General features: G+C 38.3%; 1 protein-coding gene across 1 annotated transcript; it reads right to left on the reverse strand.

Annotated features, from left to right (window-relative positions):
• Positions 1-2,751: 2,751 nt before the first annotated feature.
• LOC126067728 (McKusick-Kaufman/Bardet-Biedl syndromes putative chaperonin-like) lies at positions 2,752-16,983 on the reverse strand. Its single transcript, XM_049869896.1, has 6 exons — positions 16,963-16,983; positions 11,000-11,050; positions 9,644-10,646; positions 6,143-6,318; positions 5,087-5,197; positions 2,752-3,227 (listed from the first exon to the last, which is right to left on the reverse strand). Exons 3-6 carry the CDS (start codon positions 10,626-10,628, stop codon positions 2,787-2,789), a joined length of 1,713 nt encoding a protein of 570 aa, XP_049725853.1. The 5' UTR covers positions 10,629-10,646; positions 11,000-11,050; positions 16,963-16,983; the 3' UTR covers positions 2,752-2,786.
• Positions 16,984-17,164: the final 181 nt, after the last annotated feature.

Raw genomic sequence — 17,164 nt, forward strand, 5'->3', positions numbered from 1 at the left:
CCCTCTGCTTTAGGATCTCAAGAGGCTGCAAAGGCTCTGCTACCGTCATCTCAAAGCTCCACTGGGGAGAATCTGCTTTGTGTTCTCTCTTGTGGTTGCTGGCTGGATTCGGTTCCTTGGGGGCTGTTGGCTGGAATCCTCCCAGTCTCTTCCTACGTGGGCCTCTCTCTTGTGCAGTTCACAATATGGCAGCCATCCTCCAACAGAGTGACTGAGTGACGGACAGAGAAGCACATTTATAACCTAATATCGTAAGTGAAATCCTATCACTCTGCCATATTTTCTTCATTAGCAGTGAGTTGCTAGGGTCCACCTCACCCACACACAAAGGGGTAGAATACCAGTAGGAGGGATCACTGGGAGCTATGTTAGAGGCTTCCTGCTGTTGTTGCATGCCCTCGAGTCTATTCTGACTCACAGCAACCCCACGTGACAGAGTAGAACTGCCCCATAGAGTTTTCTTGGCTGTAATCTTTACAGGAGCATATCGCCGGATCTTTCTCTTGCAGAGCAGCTGGGTGGGTTTAAACTGCCAACCTTTAGGTTAGCAGCCCAGGGCTTAACTGTTGTGCCACCAGGGCTCCTTAGAGGCTGCCTACCATGTGCAAAATATATTCACACTCTGCCCAGATCCCCCAAAGTCTCATTCCATTTCCACATCAGCTCAAAGTCCAGAATGTCATTGTTGAAATCAGGTCTGGCTGTGGGTAAGGCTCCCGGGTACAGTTCTTTTAAGTACAGCTCCTGGAGCAGTTATTTGCCTTCCACCCCAACCCCAACATACAATGATGAACATCGAATAATGGCTACAGACATTCCTGCTCACAAAAGGGGTAAACGGGAGGCACAGAGGATTCCCTAGGTCCACCTAACACTTGGGAGGGGATTACCCAAGGGCGCGAAAACCACGAGGTGGGACTCACTGAGGCCATCTTAGAGGCTGCCTTTCTATTTAACTGTAATAATAAAGAAGTAAAACCTTAGACAAATGCATGAAATGTAGCTGATTTTTCAATGTACATGGCACTGCCGTGAATTTGTATTGCAAGTCTTTCTTTGCCTCAAAGTAAAAATTCTTTTCCATTACAAGACTATTTGAGGGAACTGCTTAAAAACTCTCCCCCTTATCATGGCTATAGATCTGAGGTTTAATTTTCCAAAAATTTCAAAATGTTTTCCTAAAGTGTAATATAGCTTCTGGTACAGCCCCGTTCTGTATTTCTTCTTCCATTTAAAAAAAAAAAAGTGCTTTAGGTGACAGTTGACAGAGCAAATTAGTTTCTCGTTGAACAATCAATATATATAATGTTTCATGACATTGGTTGCCAACCCCGTGACATGCCAACACTCTCTCCTTTTCCACCTCAGGTTCCCCATTTCCATTCCTCCAGCTTTCTTGTCCCCTCCTGCCCTCTCGTCCTTGTCCCTGGGCTGGTGTGCCCACTTAGTCTCATATACATGGTTGAACTGCGCTTATTATTGTCTTTGGGCCTGTCTAATCTTTGGCTGAAGGGTGAACCTCAGGAGTGACTTTGGTACCAAGCTAAAAGGGTGTCCAGGGACCATACTCTTAGGGTTTCTCTAGTCTATTTCTTCTTCCATTTATCAATACGCCTTGCACTTGCCATAAAATTTAAACTATATTTCTTGGTGAAACATCAGTGCTTCTGCTTCCAATACGGGAGTTGCCGTATCTCTTTTTGCCTAGTGACTGAATTAAGAAGTAACTCTTCTACTTCTTTTCTCTATGCTGCCTTCTGAAGTCCTTATTTTGCCTCCTGCTCCTTCAGTCTGAAACAGTGGTTCTCAACCAGAGGCAATACTTCCCCCCAGGGGACATTTGGCAATGTCTGGAGACATTTGTGGTTGTCGCACCTGTGCGGTGCTACTGGTATCTAGTGGGTAGAGGTCAGGGATGCTGCTAAACATCCTACGATGCACAGGATGACCCCCCACAACAAAGAAATATTTACTACAAAATATCAGTAGTGCTAAGTCGCTATGAGTCGGAGTCGACTCGACGGCACTGGGTTTGGGTTTCTTTTTGGTTTAAGGTCAAGAAGTCCTGGTCTAAGACAAACTCATCCTTCCTCCCACTTTAAATGTGAAGACATAAAAAATTTTTTTTCAGTCTTAGCTACTGTATGTCTATTTTTTTTTTTCTAATTGCGTGTTTCCTTAAAAACAACAAAAATGAAGAACTGTGATGATACAAATTAGCAATGCTGGCAAATCAGCTCTGTATCAATTACCTAACAACTGAATAATATAGTCTCAGGTAAAAGACAGTGAGAAAACTGAAATTTTACTGAATGTTAAGTTTGAATACATTTTTCGATTCGGCAATATGTCCTGGATGCTTTGTGATATATTAGAATATAATTTTATACTTTAAACATAGGCAGTTATTACTAAACACAAAATATCCATAAGTATATACAAACCAGAGCATGGATTGGGAATTTTTTTTTTTTTAATTTCTACATACAGTTAGAATGCTGTCAAAATAACAAAAACAAAACATTTCAAACAACATGTGGTAGTATTTGTGCAATCCTTAAGATGACTGCAATATCCTTAATAAAAATGTTTTTTTTTTTTTTTTACTTTATGACATTTCTATTCAGGAATTGTTAACTTTTTCCATAAATAAGTGTATCTATAACTTTATGAATCATCTGTCCAAATATGCTGAACAGGCCTCTGGGAGAGAACAAATACATTCACTGTTTGTCTTGACACCTGACTAGATTTTTGTTTGTTTGTTTTAAAAATGTGTTCTTGTATCAGTTTGTATCTTCTATGACATAGGCAAGGTCCAAAATTAAATTGGCTGTCTCCACAGCCACCTGCAGGCCACTAAGCTTGGCAGTAAAACAGTCCACAGTCAGGTCGCTGGCTGAGTTAGCAGCTTCACAGGGAAGGCAGTTTTGTGGCACAAAAGGATGATGAGTGCTTCTTAAGAAAGACCAGCTGAGTTCTTCCTGGCTGCTGTGTAATCCGCAACCACATCTTGAAAGCAAATCTGGCCAGTTAACTACAGCCGGAGAATCTGATTGAACTGACCAAAAGTGTCCGTACTTCCTGTCAGTGAGGATTTCACCTCCGTCATGTTCTAAAGAGCCTGCGAGAGACTCTAGAGCACTGCAAAATGCTTCGGCAATTAGCTGAAGTTCCGTTTGAGTACATCCATCATGTTTGAGAATGCTTCCTGGCTCATTAAGAGTCTAAAGAGCAATAGGAAACCACAGAAAACACAGAGAGCAATTAATACCATGAAATTACTTATTTTATATAAAAACATTCAGAAAATGTTCTGACATTTGTAAAAATGTTTCTGAAAAACAGGCTATCTGATCACGACCTTATTCATGAAGTTACTTCTCACTTTCATTTACTTAGGGATCTGGGGTATGATGCTGGCAGGTACGTCTGGGTCAGCAGGCCAGGCCCTTAACCCCGATGGCGAGAGTAAAAATGTACGCTACCAGCCTTGTCATCAGAGTAAATGAAGCAGGATAAATCCCATCGCCAGCTTAGTCTCAATGGCTGTCCAGTAGTGCCTCTTAGTTTCTGAAGAACAAGGCGTGATGCACGTACTATAGGTTTTTACATGCACAGGGATAAGTTCTTGAAAACTAATGCTCCAAAGAAAATATTTACCTTAGGCAAAATGAGATCTGTTTAAGATGAGAGCCCACGTATTATTATTAAGACAAAAAATATTTAGGGATATGTGCAATTTTCACATCAATGTTTTAAAGATGAATATTCTTCTTTTTAAGTTAATGAAAGGGTAATACAATTTTAAACTATGTTTTGGTTCTACCATTCTAAAAAGTTTATCCTAGAAGCTTCACGATGGAAAAAAAAATTAACGTACCAGCAAACTGAATGATAGTTAGAAAGTCCGTATCCTAACTACTTAAAAATAGTGACCACCGTTTTTTTTTGGCCAGGATGTTTGAGCGAGATGAGATTTATCTCTATTGCAGAATTTTTCCCACACCTTCAACACTTTATTTTTCTCCAAAATTCCCCTCCACATCTCCCTCCTCCAAAAAACTTTCTCAACTTTACTCAATTCCATTTGCAGATTACATTACTGTCTCCTCAGCATCAATAAATTTAATTTTGTTTTTTATTATGTATATTCTAACAAATGGACGTGAGCATACCAACAACCGTGAAGATGGTGCAGGACCGGGCAATGTTTCATTCCATCGAAAATGGGGTCACCATGAGTCAAAGCTGACTCAATGGCAACTAACAACAACAATATTCTAATAATTTCATAGGAGTAGGGCTTTGTTTCCAAAAACATTTTAAATAATTTGGGGAAGCAGAGTGGGGCATGTCTATAAAAAAAGTTTACATTCTCCCTAACCCCTGTCACCCACAGGTGAGCTCCGCAAAGTCACTGAAAACACTCCTGGCTAATCAAAGAACCAACTGCAAATGTTTAGAAAACACATCTTTTGAAATCTATTTTCAAATAAAATAGGTAAGTATTTATAAAATAATTAATTAGAACTATAATGCACTAAACTTAGCACACAATTGTCAGGAAATGAAGTTTCCTAGATTAATCCAAAATATTCTATTTAATAGAATATATATCATAAATGGATACCAATTAAGAACTTATAATGGGATCTAAAACTTGGAATGCTTTAATAAATGAAATCAATTAAATCTTTTCTTGATTCAGAAGGTACTGATGTATTCTGCAGGACCCCAAGCGCTTCCACTGTGAACACCAATTATCATTGTACCACAGCATTGCGATCTCTAATAAATTAGAGACTTCCCATTAACACAACGCTAGTTTCAACGTGTAATACATGTAGACAATACTCAAAGAAGGTGAACATTCGAAAAAAGATCATTTTAATAATCACTGCAATAATAACATTACCTTATATTTGCAAGTGATGTATTTCTCAAGTGTTTTTAAACATCTGACTTAGACCACTCAGAGATTAAGTGTTGGAGGTTTCAGGGTATTATAATTTGGCTTATTATCTCAGACAATGAAAACTGCTGAGAATTCAGACAATCTGCAAAGAAGGGCTTTCTCTCCTACCTTGTGCCTGACATATGCAGCCAAATGAGTTTCAGTACAGCCACCTCCCAAAAAAACGAATGGTTCCTTGATGGTTAACTGCAAGACGTGCAGTGCTGTTTGACACGTGAGCTAAAAAGGAAGCAAACCATCAGAATCAGACATTCCCATCAGGTATGTGAAGAAATATAATCATGCTTTCAAAGCAACATAGAGGACTCAGAACCTGATTTTAATTTCAAAAGAACAAAAAACAAGTGCTGCCAAGGTTCTAAATATGACTAATATATTTTGGAATAATAGAGACTGGAGATTAAAGATACTTTAGCCAGATGTTTGTCTTTATGGAGCCTGATTATCATTTTCTTTCATACACGGTTAGCTCTTCAAACTCAGATTCACAAAATGGATGGCCTCAAAATATCTGGGTCAGCAATGTTTGCTAGTGCTTCTATTTAAAAGATTACTTCAGGCTAAATAAAGTAGTTGTATGAATACCATAGAATTTGTTTCAAATTGCTTTTGGAAATGCTACAGCTACAACCTAGCAATAATAAACAGAAAACACAGAGACCTTTAATAGTCACCAAGGACCTATCCTTGAACATACAAAGATCTAGCAGGTGGTGACTAGCCCCATAGGTTATCACTTCCTTATTAAACTGCATGTGTTATTACTGGTAAAGAACAAACTACCAAGAGGAAGATGATACGCACCAACTGGGGAACTAATTTTCTAAATGAATTATTCATACACGTCAGTATCAAAGAGTACACAATTCAGATTCATTTCTTAGAAAAATTTCCTACAAGCCAATGACCTTTGGATTGCTTGTGGATACTAGAATAAACGGTAGCACGCACCGTTCTACTGTAATGCTGTAGGCAGTTCTGTGAGTTGACGTGTGCCTCTGCTCCTCCCACCATACCATGTAGTGACGTTACAGAGTGGGAGGGGGGAGGGGGGAAGGAAGGCATGGCTCACTGGAGTAAAAAAAAAAAAAAATCAGTGTCTGTCTTTGTGACTATTTAATCCTTGCCTCAGCACCTAGATGTAGAATTGACTTTATTACCTACCTTCAGCTCATCCCAGGCAGTGTCATTTCTGTTGCAGAGGAGCAAGCTGGAGACAGTGACTTCATTAGGAATCAGATGAAAAAAACGTTTGGAGCCAAATTCTGCAGATCGCAAATCTTTTACACTTCCGTAACTCCTAGGAGAGACTGAGCCTAGGGAACCAATAGGCTGTGCTCCTATTTTTTAAAGTTTAGAAAACACAAAATATATAAGCAGAGGTAGAACATACAACTTTTTAAAATTATAATTATTCCTAGCCAATATAAGTCTCACCAAGCATATCATTTAAAATATGAAATATAGGATAAATAACAAGATTCCTCTCTTAAAATTTATGGAAAAAGTAGCATTCTGCTATTAAGATGATAAATAATGCAAAGCAGAGATCCTTAACTTCTTTTGATTTACAGACTCTGAGAATCTTTTGCAAGCTATTTTGTACTCTCTTCCCAGAAAAATGAAAGCAAGAATTTGTATGCAATTTTGGGGAGTTCAGGGGATCAGAGATCCCAAAAGAACTCCAGTAACCTGGAATAGGGGAGAAGTGAGGAGACAGTCTATTTTATTATTTTACTATAAAATGAACATATTAAGCTATCCAAATAAGTACGTAGCTGAATTCCTTTGGGGCTGTGTTTAGTGAATACCCAAGGATTTCTTCTTTTTTTTCGGTCTAGCAATTATTTGTATGCAAGTAGTTACATAAATTATGTCAAAATAAAGTATGTGAAATTCCTATTTCCCCATTATTCTTTGATATTTTGGCCTACCCCCTGCATCATGCACAGCTCAAATAAAATCACAAATTAATGTAATATGAATAAATGAGATGACATGAAAATTTCCAAAATTTCTTAATGTAGAAGAAATTATGTAAACGAACAAAACTATTCCAATAAAATAAATGACAATGTGCATTTAAATCTAGAGATTAAAACTGTAACTCTGTGCGGTTCACCCCTTTGGGCCAATTTCCTCATCTTTTAAACTATGAGGGTTAAACAATGACGTCTAAAAACACAGCTCTGAAAAATTTTAAGAACCCAGAAAATAATCACTGGACAATTTTCCTTTTTTGAATATCCTTTCTTTTTTTACTTTTGAAGACTCCAAGGGTGATCTGAAATATAAGAGAGAAAAAACAAAGCAAACAAAAATCCCCCTAAATGTCACGTAATTTTCATGTGATGGAAACAGGACCTGGAGTGAGAACTCAGCTTTACCACTTATCAGCCACTGGATGTTCAGCAAGTCACTTATGTCGTTTAACTTTTCTGGGTAGGCTTTCCCACAATAGAGTAAAATGGGGATGATAATACCTACTTAAATGAACCCTGGTGGCACACTGGTTGAAGCGCTCGGCTGCCAACCAAAAGGTTGGCGGTTCAAAACCACCAGCTGCTCCTCGAGAGAAAGATCTCGGAAATCCTATAGTGGCAGTTCTACTCTGTCCTGTAGGGTTGCTATGAATCGGAATCAACTAGATGGCAGATTTTTTTTTTTTTTTAAATGCCTATTTCACAGATAAATTGTTAAAAATGTTCTGTAAACCATGACGTGCTCCATAAAAGCTGGACATCCATGCTTGATAACACCCACTATTTAACCTAGATCAACTTAACTTCAGAAATAGGAATTCTGTTTGAAGAAAAGGGAGAGAAAAAAAAGGTAATGTTGACCTCAATACACAAGGAAAGATTGATTAGGCCAAAAACATACTTTACCTATTCCAAAAATTTACCTAAATCATATGCATGAAGTTATTATTATTCCCCGCCCCCCCCCCGCCCCGCCTTTCCCTTTTGTCCCAAAGGTTCTCTGTTCACCAGATCTGGGACTGATACTGCAGCTATTAACGCCACATTGTTCCTATGGGAAAATGTTTCATATTTTAAAGACTGACTTAATAAACTGGAAAACAGTACTCAGAAAATGGAAACTGCCTGCAAAAAGCCACTAAATATTTACGAATATAAGTCTGACCTGGAAACCCTGGTGTCATAGTGGTTAAGTGCTACAGCTGCTAACCAAGAGGTCGGCAGTTCGAATCCACCAGGCACTCTTTGGAAACTCTATGGTGCAGTTCTACTCTGTCCTACGGGGTCGCTATGAGTCAGAATCAACTCGACGTCAGTGGGTTTGGTTTTTAAGTCTGACCTTCAATATCAGAATGACTTCCAATAAATTATTTCCATTTCTTAATGTTTTCCACTTTAAGGGCCATTCGACAGGTGTACCAAGGTAGGGCAACAGCCCAGAGAGAATACATATTCAACACAACACTTAACGTAAGTACTTTTTGATTTATAAGATTGAAAATAGTGAAGTTTAACAATGGTTTAATATTGAAGTCTAATGATTTAAAAACTACAATCAAGGCAGAACCTAAATGATCATCTTTGTGATAGACTGTAAGTCAGAGATACAAAATGACTCAATTACGGACACTTCAGGTGGTCAGTCTCCTCCGCCTCTGAGAGGTGAATAAGATCAGCCTCTCATTTGACTTTAATGTGATTTCGTGAAATATAATTTCCTGCCCAATGTAGTCCATGTTAGGGGCCCTTGTGGCACAGTGGTTGTTTGGTTGCTAACCAAAAGGTCAGCAGTTCAAATCCACCACCCACTCCTTGAAAACTCCATGGGGCAGTTCTAATCTATCCTATAGGGTTGCTATGAGTTGGAATCGACTTGATAGTAATTTTTTTTTTTAATAGTCTATGTTACTAAGTATATTAGTCAATTCAACAAACGTCACAGAACATCTCCTGTCAGCCAGTACTGTTCCAAGTGCTGAAAATCAAAAGATGGCCCTCGCCCTCAAAGAGCTCAGCTGTAAATATTAGAGAATTTAAAGACAGAGTAAGCGCATCCACCCCATCCCCCAAACCTCATTAGGAACCGCTAAGTGTTCAGCTGCTAACCAAGAGGCTGGAAGTCTGAATCCACCAGCTGCTCCTTGGAAACCCTCAGGGGCACTTCTACTTGGTCCTAAGGATTGTTAGGAGTCAGAATTGACTCGACTGCAATGGGTATGAGTATTTATGCAGTAGAAGTAGTTTATTCGATTTATGATGGAAGTGAAAGGAAAAGTATTCTACCAGCAAAATAACTTTCTGCCAGAACATGTGATTTAGAAGCTCTGTAAAATTCCACAAGTATTTTGTGTAATGTAGGAAATATCTTATGATGTGGAGATGTTAGACCTTTCTCAATAATCTGTAAAACAGTTGGAGCTTAATAGTTTTAAGTTATGACTCTGTAGTTCCTTTTGGGGCTGGAAAATATGTAGAACATGACCATAATCACACAATAATTTTTTAGTAAGTGAATGATACAGAAACAACCTTTGCTGCCAGAAATAGTACTTGCACATGTGGTGGGGTTGGTGGCTTCTAAAATTTTTCAAGATGTTAATACAGTGACACACACCAAGAATATCTCTGCTCAAAAAACCGAGACATACTAACTCAAGGGATGAAAGCCGAGGGTGCTCTTTACCTGTCATCTTACTCAGCGGTTCCATCAGAGTTACTCCAATTCTGTCTATGGCAATAACTTGATGTGAACTGAGGAACTGTTTCAAAGATGGGTGTATAACTTTTTGGCACATGACAAGATCTATGTGGTCCCTCACCAGCTGCCCTCCTAGGTTAACCAACTGGTCCAGCACTGCATTTTCAAGGGACACTCCGTAACTGACTGCCAAAGTCCCTTCTCCAGTATCAGAAAAGTCTCCGGATAAAGACACACAAAAGAGTGCCACCTTGAGGGCACCTGATTTTTTGATAGGTAACATCCTTATCAACTGAACTTCTGATGTTTCAATGAGCATTCCAGGTAATACAGTAGAATCTATAACTCTCTGCCCTTTTAAAGGTACAATTATACTCTTTCCTAAAATTATGTGGTCTCCAGCCTTTTCCGGAATTGTAAGCAAAAAGGCTCTCAGAACCAAAGCGCTGATATGATCTACTTCCTTTCTGGTGAGCATGCAGGCAGGTTTACTGGTTAATATGCTCCGCACCAAACAGAGGAGGATCTGGGTGCTACTAAAGTCAACTGGGATCCGACAAGCACAGGCCTCAGACTTGAGATAATTGGTACAGAGGCTCAAAAGCAGCTTATTTAATTCAATGATGGTGGTGGGTGCCAAGTCTATTCCCTGAACATTTTCAATCAGGTTGCAGCAAAGAATGGCCATGAACAAGCCACAGTCACTGAAGCACGACACATGATTCTGCATGGAAGCTGTCAGGATCTTTAATACAGGGTGGGTGACCGAAAGGCTATGGAGCAGGGCTGATGACTGTGAAGTTGTGCACACGTGACCTCCAGCACCATTGTGCAGCTGCTTCAGCCGACCCGAAGGGCCGTAGCACGACGTGACGATTCCTTTTAAGACAGAAAGGGTGGCCCTGACTCTCTCGCTTGTTAGTGGTTTACTTTCACACACTGATGGCTTTTTCGCTTCTAAACGAGACATCCTACTTCAGGTGGTAACCTGTGAAGACAGCGTCTATTTTTGTTAATTGTATTTTTCTTTTTATTGCCCTGTTATGGGTTTTAACATCAAAGAAAAATTATTCTTCAAGAACCAAAGTCTGAACATGTAGCACTGTGGTTATAAAATTAAATTGTTCCATGTTTACAAAGCTAGTCAGCATGTAATGATTTCATAACATACTAGTAATTCTAAATATTTATTTCACTTCATTCTTCAGTACTGTTTTGTCTGCCTCCAGATTGAGATTTTACAGACTGTTTTGCAGCCCTCTGTATAAAATATGTCCCAAGATGGACACCTATGAAAGACACCCCAGCTACAAGCAGCCAGTTCTTTCTAATCCAACTAACGTTTTTCATCTCTTCTTTCAATATCGAGCTCAGGTTGAAAGCTGTGTCTTTCTGTAACAAAAAAGAAAGAAAAGAGAACATTTTAGAGAAATAATTCCAAAATATTTTTAGGTTGCCATTTAATTATTTATTTTAACGCTCGGCTCCTTCTTTAGAAAAAGGGACAGCCGGCTGGCACGAGAAAGCTACTCAGCCATCGGAAAATGAGAAATATCTATCAACTTAGACTTAACATTCCTTCATTCTTAAATGAATCCCTACAAGAAAAAAAAACTGCTTATATCTCAAAAATTTTGGAAGGCACAACAGTTAAAAAGCTTAAAGTACAGCTATTAAAATATGACATGCTTCTAAAAGAGGTATGCTACATTTATCTCCACATTACAATACTCACAGAATTTGGTCTCTGGGTTTTAAAAAAGGTCCCAAATGTTTTTATTCTCTTACATTGAGATTTAATGCTCTGTTTTTATCTGTAGCCTTGATTTTCTTGGAAACCTTAGGTCTGAAGAGATATGCATTTGTATCAAATCCCACTTATAAGTCATTAGGAAAACAAGATGGCTGTTAACATTCCTAATGTAGAAACTCACTGTTGTACAGTCTATATCTATCTGTATAAACCCATATAATACATTCTACCAAAAAACAAGCCCTACTTTAAACATGTGGCTAGTCAGGGTTCATTTTCTGCACTTTTACTCTATTAATCAATGATGTTCAGTTCTGAAGTGCTAACCAACTAATCTTGCTTAAAACTTTGACTGATGACAATAAATACAAAAACCAAGGAATGTTTTGGATGATAAAAGAGAAAAATAGGATCTGATTTGCCCTTCAGTTACAAAGAGTCTAAATGACATAAAATTTTTTATATACCAAATGGAAAAGCAGAAATGCAGTACAAGTTTCCTTAAAAAGGTAGTAAATAGTGCAACTTGAGTCATAAAGGAGCCCTGGTGGTGCAGTGGTTAAGTGTTTGGCTGCTAACCAAAAGATAGGCAGTTCGAATCCACCAGCCGCTCCTTGGAAACTCTATGGGGCAGTTCTACTCTGTCCTATACAGTCGCTATGAGTCGGAATCAACTCAAGGGCAACAGGTTTTTTTTTTTTTTTTTGAGTCATAAAATCCTAACACTTTAATTAACATGTAATTATAAAAATTTCAGGTCATGAACCTTGTCTGTTGATGCTTGGTCCTTTGAAGGTGAAGGTTCAGCTGATTATTATTTTCAGGACTATGCTACTTTTGCTAGCCAATTGAACAGTATGTCACATAAATAGTAATAATAAATAATCTAATGACTCTTAGCCTAAAGTGCTATCTAAAGTAAGACTAAGGGGTAGAGTATGGTAGTACAGACCAAAAGGTAATCTGAAGATGTGCAAAGTGAGAAGAAGGAGGAAATGTTAAGTATTATTTTGGCTATTGCTCCCCATATAGTTAATGCGCTGTAACCATGGTAACTGGGCCCAAATAAAGGGAATACAGTTTTCTCCTTGCAGTGATAAAGCTATAATCTTTCATGATGGAACAGGAGGAAAAAAACTTGGTTCATCTCATGCCAGGAACAGCCAAGGTACTTAAATTTTGTTTTAATGGTGATTTTAGATTCTGCGAAATACATTTAAGCAAAATAACTTCTATAAGGTCATTTTAAAACGTACACAAAGTAAAAATCACAACAGAAGCTGAGATTAATAAAATGATTTTTCAATTAGATTTTTTTTTGTAATAGTGAGTGACAGGCAACTTTTCACAAACAGAATGCCAAATTGCCACCTCTCTTGTCTATCAGTCTTGTGATGGTGAAATCAGTGACCACAGCTTTTGGCTTGTGCTTCTATTAAATGAGGAAGGAGGAAATCACTGCATGTGTTGGTGATTCCCACATCATACTTAGGATGTCAAAACTTGCTGACTTGTGGTCTTGTGTCTAAACCTGGACAAAACAAGGCACAATTAAGAGAAAAGAAACACTGGGGTTTACTTAGAGAACAAGTTTGGAAGTGTCAGCTAGCTCTATTAAGACTCTTTCTTTTTAAACAACGCGACCCACAACTCAAAAAGTCACCATCAGATGAGTGGTACTCACTACAATTCCTAGATACACAGGCCTGGCAGATGGGCTTTCTGTAGTGATGGGTAATTTAATTAAAATCACAGTAAAACACAGCATATGACTCTACATTAAAATACACTATAAAATATGATTTAAATAAACAGAAGATAGTAAAATTTTCTCAAAAAAAAAAATTTTTTTTTTTTCTTAGAAATGGCTGATTTTAGATCTGATGCAAAAAATATACAAGATGAGCCAGGGACCCTTCCTGTCAAAAGGCAAGGATGTTATTAAAGATTACTTAGGTTGTATCAGAAAAAAAAAAAAAAAGACATAGGCGTCATCTCGATAGGGATTCAAGATGGGACAATTTGAGCATTGAAAAGAATAATGACTCTAACAGACTGAAATATTTCAAATATATGCAGACCCACGAGTTCATAATGGCACCAAAATCAAGTAACCCTCATCATTTCTGTAGTGCTAGCTCCTTATTATCAAACCAACAAAGGGAAATAAAGCATTTATCCTACCTTTCCCATATGACTACATTTTAGAGTAACGGAATAGTGGATGAAGGAAAGCTGTTCCAGGTAGGAAATGGAGAGGGACCAATAGGATTTGAACAACATCATTTTGCAACTCCAAATGAAACTGCCATTTAGGCCCTCATGGTAGTTGGTATATAGTCCATGGACCACATCCAGCCTACTGCCTATTGTTGTAAAGAGTTTCGTAAACAAAACTTATCTGTTTATGTATCGTGCGTGAAATGTCTGCACGCAACAACGGCAGAAATCAGTAGTTGGAACACCGACTGTACGATCTACAAAGCCCAAAATATCTACTATCTGGTCCTTTACAGATAAGTTTGCAATACCTAGATTAGAGCCATGATCATCAGTAGATGTTAGTGCTTCATTACGGAAAAGATCAGTGGGGAACTTCAGACTAGAGGGATCAGGCTGTTAACCCACTTATTAATCTTAGCAACACTGAAAGCAGAACCACACATTATGTGTAAGGCAGCGTGATTCACTAGGAGGTGCACATACCACCATCCATGAAGTATTGAAAAAAAACCCCAACCAAACCCAGTGCTGTTGAGTCGGTTCCGACTCATAGAGACCCTATAGGACAGAGTAGAGCTCCCCCATAGAGTTTCCAAGGAGCGCCTGGTGGATTTGAACTGCTGACCCTTTGGTTAGCAGCCGTAGCACTTAACCACTATGCCACCAGGGTTTCCCCATGAAGTATTAATGCTTAAAAAGGAAACAGATTTGAAGCAAGCCTCTGTTCTAAATTCCAGGTTATAGGAAACAACATAATGAGGATGCAATCAGCCAAATTCAGAATGTGGAAAATTAAAAATGGCCAATGGGGAGGGGAAATGTCGTAGATGAAAAGACACGCATCTACCAAATGCAATGTGTAAACCTAGTTTGGATTGTGATTCCAACAAACCACCTCTAAGACAAGCTGTTTAATGACAATTCAGAAATACGAACACGGCCCTGGGTATGAGATGGTATCAGAGGGTCAATGTTAATTTTTTCAGTGTGACAGTGCAATTGTGGCTATGTGTGAGTGTGTTTTTCCTCGCTTAAAGATACATATGGAAGGGATATATACTCTAGCTTGGAATATGCTTTAAAACATTCCAGCCCAAACCAAACCAAAAAAACCAAAGGAAGGATACAAGAAGACTGGGAAAATATGGATAAGTGTTAAAGGTGAGTAATGGATACTTGAGAGTTCAATTAGTTTCTCTATTTTTGGATAAGTTTGAAATTTTCCATAATAAAAATAACAATAAAAAATAGTAAGGGGCAACTACAGCACAGTCTTCAGGTGTACTAAACCGTTAGGAATCCGTGTCTAACCGAGTCTAAATCCGGCTTTTCCTTTTGCTTCCCAAGCCTGTGTAAGGATTTGCTTCCGCTTGCTTGCCTGGCAGCGCTGGCCTCTAAATCTTCTAACTATTGCAGTGCTGACATCGAAAACCTCTAACATTTCCGAAGAGACAATTTCTTTTTTCAGTTTTACTTTTCCTCTAAGTATGCCTTAATTAATGATATGTTTTGTATTTCTTTTTGTACAAGGAGAAACTACTTTTTTTACCTTTTTTCTAAAGTGTGGCTGTACCAGGCCCCCAAATGCTTATGACTTAAAGGACAAATATGATGTCATAAGCGTGATATACATACAGACAGTCCCTGACTGCTGGCAGGGCTCTGTTTCAACGACTCCATCTTAAAGTAGGTTCTGACCTAAGTCGAATACCTCTTTTTTTTTCCCTCTAGTTTTCATTATTATTGCCTTTTATTACAGTATCTTTACAAATCTGATCTTTGAACATCTGAGAATGATTAGCATCAGCAAATTAAGCACTAAAACATTGTATGTAGTATATATTATCAATACAAAAAAACCCAGATGGTGGTAAGCGCAGTTCATGGTAACTCCAATACATAGTAAGTCAGGGCCTACATGTACTCTGTAATGATCTCATTAGTCTGGAAGAGGTTATACATAAAAATCAAGCATTTCATAAGCTCTTTAACTCCCTGTTCATGTCCACTAAAATCTCACTATAAATACACATTTTATACTCAATGTCTAAGGTTTCTCTTATAAGTTGTTAAATTTCTGACATTTTAGCACCTGTCTTTTAATATTTATGGTCTGATATTTTAATCCCTGCTTCCCCCTTCTCCTTAAGAACATTTAAGGAGAAAATAAAAGCTTGATTTAAAATAATACTGTATAAGATAAAAATTTTAAAAAATACTATAGCCCATAATTATATAATAGTTTTATCACAAGTCATAAGCACACACTTAACAGAAAAATCTTAACAAGATCCTTCTAAAAGGAGCAGAACCTTATGACCCACCTTATGCCAAAATTTAAACCATATTATTATTCAACTGAAGGTCAAAAGGTTCAAAAACGGTATATTAGAATAGAAAATGTTTTCTAAATATAGAGTCCCAGTTTTCTACCTGAAACCCTCGGGGCCATGATTCAAAATTCTTAAGAGTTTTAGAAATACAGTATAGTGTTTATTACGAAACTCATAATCAAACACAACAACTCATCTGTAGTGAAAATAAACATTCACATTAAGTGGGCTAAAATTACAAATTATTACGTTAATTAAGATCAAGTTTTGCTGCCAAAGGAATTACGGCAAAAAACTCTAGGTTTTAGAGCTTTTTGGACTTTGGAATTGTAGATAAAGAGCTACACATATGAACTGTGTGACTGCATCCTCTCATCTCAGACTCTCAAAAGTAACAAATTATTTTGATCAGATGCTAAGGAATTAACACAATAGTGTTGTACCGGAAAAGAGCTTTTTCCAAGTTACAGACTTTTAAGCTCTGTAATGGAGTCTGTGGGCGGTGCAAACAGTTAAGTGCATGACTACCAGATGAAAGGTTCAAGTTCACCCAGAGGTGACTTGGAAGGCAGGCCTGGAGATCTGCTTCTGAGAGGTCGCAGACTTGAAACCCTACGGAGCAGCTCTACTCTGCACACGTGGGGTCCCCATGAGTTGGAATCAACTGGAAGGCAACTGACAACAAGGCAATGGGTTTATGGCCCGGAGTCAGCTGCTTCTCTGTACACATTCACGATCCTGGTGACACTGAAAGGGACAGGAAGAGTACTGGATCCATAGTCCTGTACCTTTTCATGCAAATGACTCTTCCAAACAAGTGTCAAAGGTCTCTGTGCAACACACACTTCTAAAAGCAACTGCAGAACAGTGGGTCATAATAAAAACAACAGGGCTAACACGCCACCTTAGCTTTCTCTTGCTAGAGCTCTATTATGAGATCAAGTTCCCCATGAGTGGAAGGTACCATGTGGTTGATCACATTAAATCCAACTTACCTGAAGGCTGCAAGTCTGCTATTTCCCTTGGGTTTTGATCTTCTGAGGACTTGTAAGAGCCAGATTATCTGGCTCAGGAATGTTGTCCTTATTAGGTATTTGGAAAATGGGGCTGCTTTTGATTTTGTACCACCCCAGATGTATGAGCCCAACTACTGGTATCATAACAACCAGAACTTTGTAGTCTCTCCAGAAGGTCTGA

Source organism: Elephas maximus, chromosome 25 (genome assembly GCF_024166365.1).
Source record: "Elephas maximus indicus isolate mEleMax1 chromosome 25, mEleMax1 primary haplotype, whole genome shotgun sequence".
Taxonomy (NCBI): Eukaryota; Metazoa; Chordata; class Mammalia; order Proboscidea; family Elephantidae; genus Elephas; species Elephas maximus.